The 14,778-nt window shown below is 36.2% G+C and overlaps 1 protein-coding gene across 1 annotated transcript in view; it reads left to right on the forward strand.

The window, feature by feature from the left end:
• LOC126964956 (nuclear pore complex protein Nup154) overlaps nt 1-14,778 on the forward strand; it is a 38,253-nt gene that overhangs the window by 5,097 nt on the left and 18,378 nt on the right. Inside the window, exons 7-15 of the mRNA XM_050808310.1 lie at nt 66-197; nt 3,358-3,488; nt 4,351-4,542; nt 5,530-5,672; nt 6,166-6,337; nt 8,549-8,898; nt 9,992-10,136; nt 12,302-12,416; nt 13,856-14,012. Of these exons, the coding sequence (XP_050664267.1) occupies nt 66-197; nt 3,358-3,488; nt 4,351-4,542; nt 5,530-5,672; nt 6,166-6,337; nt 8,549-8,898; nt 9,992-10,136; nt 12,302-12,416; nt 13,856-14,012 (1,537 nt within the window). The remainder of the gene's footprint in view (nt 1-65; nt 198-3,357; nt 3,489-4,350; nt 4,543-5,529; nt 5,673-6,165; nt 6,338-8,548; nt 8,899-9,991; nt 10,137-12,301; nt 12,417-13,855; nt 14,013-14,778) is intronic.

Here is a 14,778-nt window from a genome sequence, read left to right on the forward strand (position 1 = left end):
AGAAATGTAGATGAGTCCGAAAAGATGGTTAAGTAGCAAAAGATTAAGTCTTGAGTTTTTTTTAGGACAGTTGAGGCGAGTAATTTTAAGCCCGTAATAGCAATATCAGCTGTGGAGGAATCCGAGTCGGAGCATTTGAATCTAGTTGCTATCACACAGGCTGGAGCAAGATTGTACTTCACTACTGGAATTTCTGAGTGAGTTGAATTATTAATATATTAAGAAAACCGGTGTTACTTACAGTCATAGCTGACTAACCTGCTCAAAATATCGCGACATTTTATAAGATATGTTAGAGTGAACTGGTTAAGCTATATTTCTACCCCCTTATTCATACCTTATAAACCGTACCATATAAACCTTAGAATTGCGAAGAAATGCGTCACAAATTCTTTTCTTATATAAATTATTAAATAATCAATTAGACTGTCCATTACTTCTATCTAAGATTGGATTATGTGTACCACCTTATCCTTGTCGTATTAGTACATATCTGCCAGTACATGTACGATTTTTCAGAAACAATTATGGCTCAAATTCACCTATCCAACTTATCTCAAAATTATATAACAGTAAATTCCATAGTAATAGTAGTATAGATATAAATTTTAATACATTTGGAATTTTAAAAAATACGCTTTTGAACCCTTATAATTTGGATGTATAAAATAATAGTTTTTAGTAATAGTAAACACATATTGTAGTAGTATTACTTAACTTACAATAATAAATGAAGGCAACGCTGTGCATACCTATAAGTTAGATATACAAATATAAATATAAGAAATTTTATATTATAAGTAGTCATAATATTAATTGTGTGTCTAGTTGGTAAGCCTTTTCTAATAAATAAATAAATAATGGTCCGCTAACTTTAAACAACCGCTTAGGAGTGTTTTTTCTCATTCTGACTTAGATCAATAGAAGAAGACAGAGTGAGAATTAGCAATGCTTTAAGTTAGCAGACTATTATGAATAAGGGGGTAAGTCTTCAATATTTGTTGGTAGTTATTCCCTCTGGTGACGCCAGCTCTTTCGTTTAGTGTAATTTAATAAGAATAGATGCGATCATACCGCCGTAACCTCCCGCCTCCCACTCGCTTTCCCCGCGTCCTTCGACATGCCTACAGTAATCTTCTAAGCTCGCCCGCTATTTGGGAACACACATTATTCCGAACCACTTACTTTAATACTTCTATTTTAATCTTCCTACTATGGCTCCTGTGGTAGGTATACCACAAGTTTGCCAATGTCACGTTGAGGTAGACCACCAAGCTTAGAGTATTTGTTTACAAATTTTAATGGTAGTGATCGGTGCTAAAGATTGAAACAAGTTTTATTTTCTTATACCTGAAACAAATATACATGCTGTTAAGACTATAAAGGACATACACTAATATAATTACTTGAATTATTTAATATAAGTACTTAGTGATATTTACAACTTAATCTTAATCACAAAATATGAGAGGGGACATTTAAAGGAAGTTGGAATTGACAATGATTGGTTTCGTCATCATCGATACAGAACAACAGGCGGCCATTTTAACCTCGACGTGCATGTCAGTAAAGACATCTATCTGTATGGTTCTACAGGCGAATTTCCAGCCTCCTGTATACAGTCCACTTAAATTCAAAAATATAATAACCGCCTTTTCGCAAATTCGCCTAAATAAATGGGCGTTTATCCACCTCCCTCGTTTACCACACCTATATTAGAAAATCTTGTTCTGTTATTTTGGTAAACCAAGGTGCATTTGAAAATCGCTTTAGACTAGTGAATGATAAATAACTTGGATGTAATTGTCTGTCCCAGATTTGGTCAACATGTCAAAGGTCATGTGTGTGTTTATGTATGTTTATATGAATATATGTATGTTTAAGTAAATATATTGTACTAAATATATCATTGTCTTGTAACCCATAACACAGGCTATATAGGCTTAACTTGGGGCAAGATAATTTGTGTAAAAAAGTGTGTCATGTTATGTTAAATACCAAAGTCAGTGAATCATAAGTAGAAATAAATTATGCAAATTTACGAAAATAATTAATGTTTAAATGTAATTGTTATTACATGCGTGTTAATTCTTAAATTTAGTTTTAATATGTGATACTCGCGTTATCAAAAGAAGATACTCTGAGTTGAATATGTTAAAAATAGATTAAAGTAAATGTTTCAGTAAATTGGTAATTAATTAGAATTAGATAGTGTCGATCATCGAATCAAATAAAACGTTTAAATTGGTATGAAACTTATGGTGGTACTTGGTGTCCATATTTTGGGTGTAAATTCTCACAGCTTTGAGCGCCAGGTGGTGCCAGTAGACAACTTATCTACACAAATAAATAAAATTTGAAAAACAAAATTTTATGAACGATGCGGGATTCGAACACACGACCTCCGGCGTTCCGTGTCGGTGCTCTAATCAACTGAGCTAACCGTTCGAGAATCGCCTCGTTATAACATTCTGTTTGCTTTGTTCAACTCTCAGGTTGTGGCTTCATCTACAGGATCTACTTTACAGTTGATAACCTGCTCAACCCCAATATTTGCATATTAGGAAATTGACTTGAGTTGATGTTTTTTTTTTAAGTGAACTTATCTATTTTCAAAGTTATGCATTATATATGAATTACATAATATCTTAAAGACATTAAATAAATGTATAGTACTTAATTAAATAAAACTATTTTTTTAAAGCTATTATACAATTAATTATTAAGGGGAGTATCAATATGTTCACCTGTCCTTCTGGTACTATTCTGAATACCAAACAGCTATTTAGAATATTATAAAAATACGGGAACAGATTATGGTGAAGGAAATCAACTTGCCATTGACAATAAAAAATAATATATTTTTATATTATTGCTTGATATTTTATAGAATATATATCAGCAAAAAATTCACTTCCAGCAATGTTCAATGTTCTTAATCCAGTGGCTTGTACTAATAATAAAAAAAAAAGTTATATCACTGTGCTCCCTTCCATATCTTTAATCTAGATATTATGATAACTTTTTATTTGTTTATCTACAGCCATGCTTTAAATCCTCTATTAAAGATTCTAAAACAGTTAGCTTATTGCCAACATTAAAACACCCAATGTCCTAATAACCATCCTAACGAGTGTTGTAATAAAATTCAGTACAACATTACAACACTTGTTTGGGTGATGTAATGGTTACTAGGACTGGATTTTTTAATGTTAGCAGTAAGCTAACTGTTTCAGAATCTTTTATAGAGGATTCATATTATGGGTGTAGATCTTGTATGCAACTTTTAATAATTAGGTATTAAAACAACAGTTGCATAAATAACTAATAATTTTTAATAAGCTGTTATAATTTCAGTCCCAGTCAAGGAAGACCCAATAGTAGACCACTAGATCTAATACTGCTTCATGTAAGACTACCACCTGGATTTACACCAAATGCTTCAGTGTTGAAACCCAAACAAGTACACAATGCTGTGTATGATAATGGTAAATTAATTCTAATAAAATAAGATTTAAGTACATACAGTCTAGAACAATTTCTAATTGGCTTCATTATTTAAGTAAGAACAGACATAAACTTAAAATGCCTACTATTCGGCTAGGTCGAGTAAGTTAGTCTTTTGTGGGACGATGAATATGTTTTTACAACAAGGTCCCAGAAAAAATTCAAAACAAATGTTTTACGAAATTCAAAAGAATTGTTAATAAATGACATTCTTAATGATACCATAATGATTGGGAATGGAGCGACCGCCCTCAGGATATTAAATAATAAGTTTAATTGTACGATATTATTATATACTTTGTAACCATATTTTTTTTTATAAAAAAAGAGCCCGCTGAGTTTGTTGCGCCCGTTCTTCTCAGGTCTGAGTCATACTTTTTGGAATGAGTGGTAATTTTTGCTTTTAAATAAGTGATATCTATCCCTCTAATATACAGGATGTTTAAAATCCCGTACAATATCTTTAGGCGTTTAATGGTATCAAATAGTGAGAAACATTTATTTTCAGGAAGCATAAGCACATTAAATTTTTATACCCAAGTATAAAAGGTTGGACACCTCTGTTGTCAGCCATTTTGATTTTTCCCCGCCCACCTATTTCATTCAGTTAACTGCGGCGGGTGGGCGGCGATCGCGCATAGCTTGCACTCGATCATGTGTATTGTTGGATGTTTGTTAAACAACGACCACATTCTGCAATACATAAGAAAAATCACAGGAGTGCTGCCGAACTGGAAAGACGACTTAAAATTGCTGTCTACATGAGTTCTTTTTGTCTGTTTTTTTTAATTTTTACCTACCTTCAATAACATTAATTCACGATAACTCTTCGTCATTTTACAGGAACATTAGTAATGGTTTGCTCAACTGGTGGCGGTGAAGCTGAAACACTGTGGTGTTTGTCGCGGGCGTTAGGTGGCGCTGCATTTAGCGAAGCACATTCCCTTCTGCCCCTTGATGGTCCTGTTTGGGCTCTGACGTCAATACCCACCGTCCAAGATGCATTATTATCTCCCGCACTGCTTGCCAAGAAAGGTGCGTATTATTTATTATTTTTCTTTCAAAGTGTTTTGACATTTACAGACTAGAGGAGCAGATGATTGTTCTTAAAGTTGCAGTTGTGCTCAGATCACTTGGTTCCAAATGCGTTTTGTTGCCTTTTTTTTCTCTTGGAATGTGCGTCACCCCAGGAGCGAACATTATATCGACTCTACTCGTGTGGCCTATAATTTCAATGATCACAAATTCTAAAGCAGATAAAGCAACAAGAAATAATACCTCCAAAAATTTAACACCTCAAACCCTGACTCGAGAGATCTTAATTTTTTTATGTGCTAATAATACTTTTATATATTGAAAGCGTAGTTATATACTAGATAAGGTTATATATTTATTATTTTTCTCCTACTACACATATATATATATATATTTATAACGCGAAGACGCGTGATCGTCCATGCGGAATCATTATTTCAGCCGAAAGACGTCCACTGCTGGACAAAAGCCTCCCCCAAAGATCGCCATGACAATCGTCCTGCGCTGCCATTTGAGGACTTTACTTCCCTAACGGCCATCTATCCGTTGAACTATGTGCACTGCCACTTGAGTTTCGCAATCATCTGGGCTGTGTCTGTGACTTTGGTTCTCCTATTCCTCTCATCTCATCACTCCATTGCCCTCTGAGCGAGCATGAGCTTCCTCATAAAGCCCATAGTTAGTTGAAAGAGTGATATGTCAAGTCAATTTACTAATATGCCAATATTGGGGCTCAGCAGGTTATCAGCTGTAAAGTAGATCCTGTAGATGAAGCAAAAACCTGAGAGTTGAATAAGACATATACGATTTATCAACGATACGTCACTCGAACGGGCGGTTCACTGGAAAGAGCGCGGAACGCGAGAGGTTGCGGGTTCGAGTCCCGCATCGTTCATAAATTTTGTTTTCATATTTAATTTATGTAATTAATTCCAGAAGTGAAGGTTATCACTTTAAAAAAATAACAAAATATTGTTTTTTTTCTAGATCTGTGGTCTGGGTCCCGTTGGGCTGTCGTGAGTGCATGGGGTGCAGCGTTGATAGCCGCGGGTTCGCCTCCAGACTTACTCCGAACTTTATTGAGAGACTATCGCGGACCCGACGCACAGCCCGTTAAAGATTTTTTTCAGGTAACTATTATTATGCTTCCTGTTATTAATGAAACCAGTTAATTTCAGGTCCATAAAGTGGCGAGATGCAATATGGCGACGCCCAGACTAGCGAACATCCAATCCAAAGCAGTCACTCCGTCAACCAGCTAGTTATTCTCAATACTGAAGTAGTCTTTGTAGTATATTAGTGTAGTAGTATGTGTGTGCTCATCTCTTAAGCATTTAATTTAATTGAACTGAACTAAAACATTATTCAATGATACAATAGTTATTATTTGTGTATGCAAGTATATATAAAAAGATAATATATGCTTTTAAATAAACTGAAAGTGGCAGCAAATCAATGTATGAAATCAATCTTTTTAATGAATCTTATCGCTGAGTGTACTAGTTGATGTAGCATACCTATCTACACTTTTAATTATATCTGTCAGAACATATGTCTGATGTCTATCCAACCTGATGATACAGTTACTCACAGGTTCCTCATTTAAATAATACTTTGTTTCAGCTTCAAGGGTACGACCTGGCCTGCGCATGCGCATTGTATCTTGCCTGCGAGGACACGTCCAGTGGTGACATGTCCATAAGTGAATGGGCTTCAAGAGCCTTTCTTATTTACGGCAGCCACGTAGCACCCTCCTTGCAGATGACCCAACAGTCTTCACATCTACCTTCTATGAGTAAGAATCACTTTTGACGTAAATTTGGGTCATATTAAAGATGGCACCAATCTCTAATGTCTCTCAGTGACTCATAGGCTGAAGTCGATAGAGCATACTCCGACTTCGCTCAGACTTTACTTACGTAAAACTCAGCTGAGTGTAAGCTTAGTATAATCTTTGATTTCGTTTTTATAGTCATTTGACAGCTGAAATTATTCTAAGCTAAGACAGGCCAGTGCAATAGTCAAGTTTGCGTTTTATCACATTCAGCAAATTTTTACATAAGTGAAGTATGAGCAAAGTAGGTACGTACTATAGATCTCACAGTCAGACTCACATACACAAGAAAAACAATGGCCGATCAGAGAATACCATTTCTCATTAAAGTATCACGAATTTTAAATTTGTGTATATAACGTACAGTTTTTGTTTTAATTTTTGTTTGCGATTGTAAGTGACTGAAATTGCTATACTGTTAGCTAATGGTAAGTGATACCGCCTTAACGAAACAAAAATACTAAGCAATATTAGCATGTGATGTTAAGCCTCAGGAGCTGAGTATTTTAATTTGTATCTGTAGACAGCACCCTGCAACTCCAAGAAGAAATAGTTCTTGCACACTACTTGCTTGATAACAGGCGAAAGAGGTGTCGGTGTGAGGTATACTACAGGTGGCTCCGGCGAATAAACTCATTAATTATTGTATTTAAAACCAATCAACAATTTAAACCTTTTATTGGAAATTTATATAGAACTGAACTCGGTGCTAATAGTGTTTTAGAAAGGATCTGCCGGGAGCACAATAATCTTTTCAAAACTACTCGTGTTGACATCCACTCCTCCTCCCCTCCGCATTACAAAAAATTATTGCAGCAATTTATCAGTGCAGAAACCACATAACTTATGCTTTGTTTTGATTTATATCCAAAATTTAATTTTTAGTTTTTTTTTTCACTTTTTACTTCTACGTTATAATAGTACAATACAATATTTTTTCATTGTATACTTGCAACCCCGCACTTGTGCAACTCAAAAATGCATGCTGGTTTGCCTGTAATTGGATTTACACCATAATTTATACTTATTTTGTTATTTTTATAAGCTAGTAATAGTGTATACTCTGTTGGTGAACCTAAATAAAAAAATGTTACACTATGTTGAATGATACCGTTGAACATGAGTAAAGTCTCCTATGCCCTCACAGTATGCATAAAAGCTGTCAATTATTTCTGATTTGAAACGGTGGAAATGTTTTGTTAGTGTCGAAGGTCTCCAGGAAGGGATGAATGAAAAATGAAGAACTACTCCAAATGTAAACTAATTATTTATTAAAACGCCCTAAATTAAATTACATCTAAGACTGTGAGACACTGTAGTACAGAGAGTGTAGAAAAGGTGGTCTGTCAAACATACTGACATGTCTATGACATTTAGTTTTTTTTTAATTGTGTTCTGTTTCATTGTCTATTCACAACATGTTTTTTGCCGGTTGTTATGTCAGCTCAATGTTTCCGATGTGGATTTAAATATAATTTTTACTCGATAGAAATAATTATCAGTGTCTATTTTGGATTACCACGAATAAGTTATTTTTGATGTCATTCATCTAGTAGTGTTTAAATTGGCGATTACACCCAAGTATTGTATGTAATACTATACTCGCGTGAAGAAGATACTGCGGTTCGTATAGGCGGCAGGACTTGACAACGAGCTTTTTTTTTATATATATGAGAGGGGGCAAACGGGCTAAAGGCTCACGGGATCGGGAGAGGTGAGGCAACCGCCCATGGACATCCGCAACAACAGGTGTGTCAAGAAATGCGTTGCCGGCCTTTAAGGTGGGAGTATGCTTTTTCTTGAAGGTCCCTAAGTCGTATCTGTTAGGAAAGACCGCTGCCGGTAGTTGATTCCACAAAGTGGCTGTGCGACGCAAGAAATTTCGAACAAAACGCGCGGTTGTGGAGTACAGACGTCTACGTGATGCGGATGGTACTTTGCACGTAATGTCCGGTGGTGGAATTCGGCCGCTGGAATCAACCCGAACAGCAAACGACGACGAGCTATAAAATATATGAGTGGCGAACACAATAGTTCAATTCTGTACGCGGTGCTACTAGGACTCATTAGGACTAGACAAGTAGACACCCTCTCCAAATAAATAAATAAACTTGTCAAGTCACTATTGCTGCATTAGTACCAATGAACACACCAGTATATTCTTTGTTGTAGGTTCACCAAAGTTTTCACCGAGGCAGGTATCAACACCGATGACGATACGGGGACAAGAACAAATCAGGACAAATCAATCATACCAACAAACACAGATGAATCAATCAATGGGCATCGGAAACCAGTCCATGTTGCCATCATCTCCTTACCAACAAAACTTGAGGAGTCCTACAGGATTCAACCAGTCTTCGTTGACTGGGAATGTCACCCAACAAGCCAGAGATTACCAGTTGCAAGTGGAGTATAGTGCCAAACACAATGCCCTGTATATATACATTGGAAGGGTCCTAGCACCTATATGGAATTTGAAATGTGTTACGAAATCACTCACTCCAGATAAAACGGAGTTTGTAAGTATAATTCCTTTTAAATTATATTGTTTTTATTATTATTATTGCCTAATAAAATGACAATTATTGATGCAGCATAAATATTTATATCATCATCATTTTAGCCAGAAGACATCCACTGCTGGACAAAGGCCTCCCCAAAAAATTGCCATTCGATCAATAATTATAAATACCATAAGATCAATGTTTTCTGGTAATAAATCTCTTAAAATAAGGTTAACTTCACATTTTTCTTTACATGGGCTCACCCATGCTAAACATAGCTGTACTAGGCCGATACTTCACGCAGGTATTCGCCGAGAGAAATGGCTCGAATAACTTAAATGTGCACATTCCAGTCGAAATAAATTTGAGTAGCAAGAAAAACTAGTATATATCTAAAAAAAATTAGGTCTCATATCATATATCATTAAAAGTGGGTTCTTTTAATGGTACTATTAATTTTTTTAGATAAAATTTTTCAAATTAGTTCGTAAACTATGGAGGTATATAAAACATAAAAAATAATAAATTAGATAATGTATATTATGTCTAGATAGAGTCTCTTGGTGTTAGACAACCGATAAAAACAGGCCAAGTTTGATAGTTTACTGTGCGTGACAAGCTACGTCTTACACTCGCGATATGAATGACACTTTGTGTTATTGTGCGTGCATTGTTCAAAATAGAGGTTAACTCTAAACTCATTTTTTTTCGACGATTACAAAATCTTAATTTTTTTATTACAATAAGGGACGAGACGAGCAGGACGTTCAACTGATGCAATGCAAAGCCGCTCAGGATTCAACAGCGCTCGTCACCTTGAGACATAAGATGTTAAGTCTCATTTGCCCAGTAATTTCACTAGCTACGGCGCCCTTCAGACCGAAACACAGTAATGCTTACACATTACTGTTTTACGGAAGAAATAGGCGCCGTAGTGGTGCCCATATATGGTATATTCTAGCCGTAATTCTGTGCAAATGTGCCACCCACTGGTACAGTCTATCTATACGTATAAATGACCGAAGGTATTTACTAAGAAAGGGATGTTTGTCGTTCTGTAAACACTTAAGATACCAATTCTGTATCAATCCTTTCTCCCTCGTGACAGATGTTGAGCAACGTGACGGGCGAAGACTGTGCGTTCGTGGCTCGCAAGCTGCAGCGAGCGGCGTCCTTCTTGCAGAGGGTGGTAGCCTCGCACGCCCAGAACACCGACGAAGCGGCCTCCATACAAGCACTCAAAGTATTCATCGGTGAGTCCAAGAAAAAATTAAAAATTATAAGAAAAAATTATTATAATGTTTTTATGAATTTGTCACTAATATTTCATAACATCAAGAATTATTTCGTAAAATATGCTCCCCGTTTGTTACAATGAAATTGTTTCACAGCAGAACTGTCAAACCGTGTGTCAATAAATTCTCTCACAGAAGATATGTCCACACAAAACAAATATTGGGAATAAAAACTATTCTATCTCTTAAGTTGGACTAACTACACTCCATGAAGTAATCCCCATTAAAATCCGTTCATTAGTTTAGTATTTCACTGGAAACAAACATCAGGACACTGGATTTGTATATATTAAGATAGTACAAACTATATAGCTATTGTCAAACATAAATGCGAACCGAACCGAACTAAAGCATGGAGAATGCGAACCGAAACGTCAAACTACAAAGTAGACACAGCAAAACTTCGCCACTTAAGCCTTGGCCTTGAGGAAGGTACTCTTGAACATATTTTTTTCTATTGCCCTAAATTGTCAATTCCTTTATATGACCTTCTACCGAAGGATATCCCTCGCCCCATCAACATCCCTTTTCTTCTTACTTTATGCCATTCTCCTTTCATAAAGATTCTTTACAAATTTATCTCCCGCAATAATATTAAATTGTAATTTCTATCCTCCATACTTTCTACGCTTCTATTACGTACATATTCCCACTTACATTCACACATTTCTCCCTTAAACTTAGATACTAACAAGGTAGTTAATATTATAGGTGTTTATTACTAACCCTACTAACTCTTGTTGCCTATTCTTCAGTTCACAAAAAAACCACAGCTATATCAACCGATCATTTCCTTTTTAATCAGCTCTTTATATACTTCAATCAGCTAAATTAAAATAAAAAATCTCTCCACCTTGACGTTGGCCGAATCGTTGACATTCAGTCGACGGAGCCAGTTAATATAAAAAAAAAACCGTGCTTCGCTCTGGGCCTAGGATAAACAGCGAGAGCATCTACCCCCCTGTTTACCCCAGGCCTCAACTGCATCCAACTCGCGCGCCTATTGTCACTAGCTAACTTCAGGCGACCTTGAGTGCTAACTACCACCGCCAGAATGTAATAGTTTTCTTAAGATTAGCAGGGCGGTAAGACTATTGCTGCTACCACAAGGGTGGTCGGTGATTAACGGACCTTTGTTTCCACTTTGTCAAGGCCGGCGTCAGCCCACCGTCATCAAAGAGTATGTTAATGCCCCTAGCATTACACAATTAACACAAGTCACGAAATTATCCTTGCTTATTTCTCGCAAATAAAAAGCTAAAGATAGTTGATAAGTTCAAATACTTAGGTCACATCATTCCGAATAGCATTCTGCCAGTATTTTTACTCGAGCGGCTTGTGGGTGTCATATTCGCGCAGGGCTTATAGCGTTCTACGTGTCACATATAATAATGCGTTTAGGAAGCTGTTGGGGCTACCATGGCATTGTAGCGCTTCTGGAATATTTGCTGAGGCATCTGTGGATGGTTTCCATGCCATAATGCGCAAAAAAGCGGTTTCCATGTTGCAGCGTCTTCGTGTTAGCAGTAACAGCATCCTAAAGATGATTGCTGCCAGAGCTGACTGTTCCTTCCAGAAACACTGGATACAGTTAGCTCTAGGTTTATAAATATATTCCACTAATAATACTTACGTAGTACATAAGAAATATTGTTACTAATACATTTACTAATATATATGGAGATCTCTCTGAATTAATTAAATAAATAAATAAATTACCCAACTGTTGAGGATCTTCGGCAGCATAACCGGGATAAAGTCTCTTGAAAGCTTATTTCAATCAACCAACAATGTATAGCCATTAACTTTTCTATAGCCCTATCTAATACTTCAAATCACTCCAGTGTTATGTTTCTCAGCTCTATCTGACATGTCCACTATGTCTATGTCCACTAGACAATCATAAAACACATGATTACATTCTGCACCAAACTCCAATGGCAAGATTATTTTGTCGCATTCAGAACTTAAATTTGGTAATATTTATTTTATTTTTGAGATCCATAAGTCTATATATAGGGATCACACGAAACGATCGTACCAGGGGTGGTATTGACTCTCGTTGATTAGTTAATGTTATAAGGCCATGTTTTATTGTTATAATTTTTGTTTTACTGTCGCAGGCATGGCGATAGAGATGTTGAGTCTATGGAAGGTGCTGTGTGAGCATCAGTTCCACGTGATCGCGGCCAGTTTGCCCCCCGAGCAGCAGAGCGCGTTACATGCCGCCAGCTTCAGGTATTCCCGCAACCGCAGCGACGCGGTACAAGCCGCCAATAGTTATTTATGCAACTGTTGTGTAATAAGGGGTATTAAAACACGAATGTGGTATCACATAAGTGTTTTAATACCTAATTATCAACAGTTGCATACAAGACTTTATCTACACCCAGAATATGAATCCTCTGAAAGATTCTGAAACAGTTAGCTTACTGCTAACACTAAAACACCAGTCCTAGTAGTAACCTAATATCATTCATTACTGAATATATACATTTAAACTAAGTATTGAAACAATTATTTATTTTAGTAGTAATTTACATTTTGTATAGTGCAATAATTAAAATTCACTCAAACATAATGTTCTTTTGCAGCGTTTGAAATGAATCGCTCAGTTTTTGTAAACAAAACAGTTAAAATATAGAAGAAAAATGGCGGGGATTCGAATAATCCACTTTTTTTTACGGCGCGCGACGTTCTGGTAGTGTGGAACGCGCGCAAACGAAAATGTTCTTGTTTTGAAATTCATACAGATACCACGCATCGAGCAATAAGAATGTGGCTGTCTGTTGAAACTCTTTGCGCATGAAGGGATAAAAAAAACATAGGAGTGTACTAATTTTTGAGTATTTCAAGAATCCTGAGCGGCACTGCATTGTAATGGACAGGCCGTATCAATTACCATCAGCTGAACGTCCTGCTCGTCTCGACCCTTATTTTAATTTAAAAAAAAATACAAATATTTGTAATTTATACACATATGAATCATAGTATTTGCATCAGTGTTGCATAGAACTCTATATTTTTGTAATCTACACATAGTAAAATCTTGGAAATAGATATCACTTGGATCGGTGTGGTGCTGACGTCATCATGTGGTTTAAGGCATTAATTATTGATCCATAAAGGAATTTCTACTTAAATTTCTTACAGGCTTTGTTATCAATAGTGGGTTACAAATTTGCATCTGAAAGCGTACAGTAAAATATAGTTATTAAAATAGGTAAAGCAGGTAAATATAGCTTATATATTTCTAATTTCTACTACATCTTGTAATATTTTATAAAAAATATGATACTAGTGGGTAGTTTTAAAGCAGCATCGTATCAAAATCATACCGACGCGGGACGGTCGACGTCAACAGTCGACGCGAGCAACGGTTGAGTCACACAACATTACTGTGTTTCGGTCTGAAGGGCGCCGTAGCTAGTGAAATTACTTGGCAAATGAGTCTTAACACCTTATGTCCCAAGGTGACGAGCGCAATTGTAGTGCCGTTCAGAATTTGCCTGAGCGGCACTGCATTGTACTGGGTGGGGCGTATCAATTACCATCAGCTGAGCGTCCTGCTAGTCTCGTCCCTAATTTTCATTAAAAAAAAACTACTCGCTACTCAGCTACTCACAAATCACTACACAAGATTAAGATATCACATCGTCAAAGATATTTTGAAATAGGGAACTGCTAGTGGGTGGACAAGAAGTGGCGTGCCTGTTACTGGGCTCGCTGGTTGCCGGTTACCTTCGGGACAACGCCTCAGTGGACGGGATCTCGCAGAAGCTGCGGCAGTTATGCCCCACGCTGTACCGACAAGAAGATGCGACATGTTCCAAGGTATGATAGTTCGCTTTATCTTAGCCCTCAATGATATTGGTATTTTCTAACGCGAGTGTTACACATTTAAATAAAACACTTTTAATAGTTATTTATGCAACTGTTGTGTAATAAGGGGTTTTAAAACACGAATGTGGATTTATCACACGAGGCGAAGCCGAGTGTTATAATAGTATCAGATGAGTGTTTTAATACCTAATTATCAATAGTTGCATACAAGACTTTATCTTCACCCAGAATATGAATCCTCTAAAAGATTCTGGAACATTTAGCTTACTGCTAACATTAAAATACCAGTCCTAGTAGTAACCTAATATCATTCATTACTGATTATATTCAAAAGAACTAAGTATTAATGAAACAATTATTTATTTTAGTAGTAATTTTTCTTATAGTGGAATTCATTTAGTATAGTGCAATAATTAAAATTCACTCGAATATAATGTTCTTTTGCAGCGTTTAAAATGAATCGCTCATTTTTTGTAAACAAAACAGTAAAAATATCTAAGAAAAATGGCGGGAATTCGAATAACCTACTTTTTTTTACGGCGCGCGACTTTCTGGTAGTGTGGGACGCGCTTAAACGAAAATGTTCTTTTTTTGAAATTCATACAGATACCACGCATCGAGCAATAAGAATGTGGCTGTCTGTTGAAACTCTTTGCGCATGAAGGGATTAAAAAAAATAAAAGGAGTGTTGTTATGAAATTCAGTACATTACAACACACTTTTGGATGATGTAATGGTTATTAGAACATCGGGTGTT

Source organism: Leptidea sinapis, chromosome 6 (assembly GCF_905404315.1).
Source record: "Leptidea sinapis chromosome 6, ilLepSina1.1, whole genome shotgun sequence".
NCBI classification, from domain to species: domain Eukaryota; kingdom Metazoa; phylum Arthropoda; class Insecta; order Lepidoptera; family Pieridae; genus Leptidea; species Leptidea sinapis.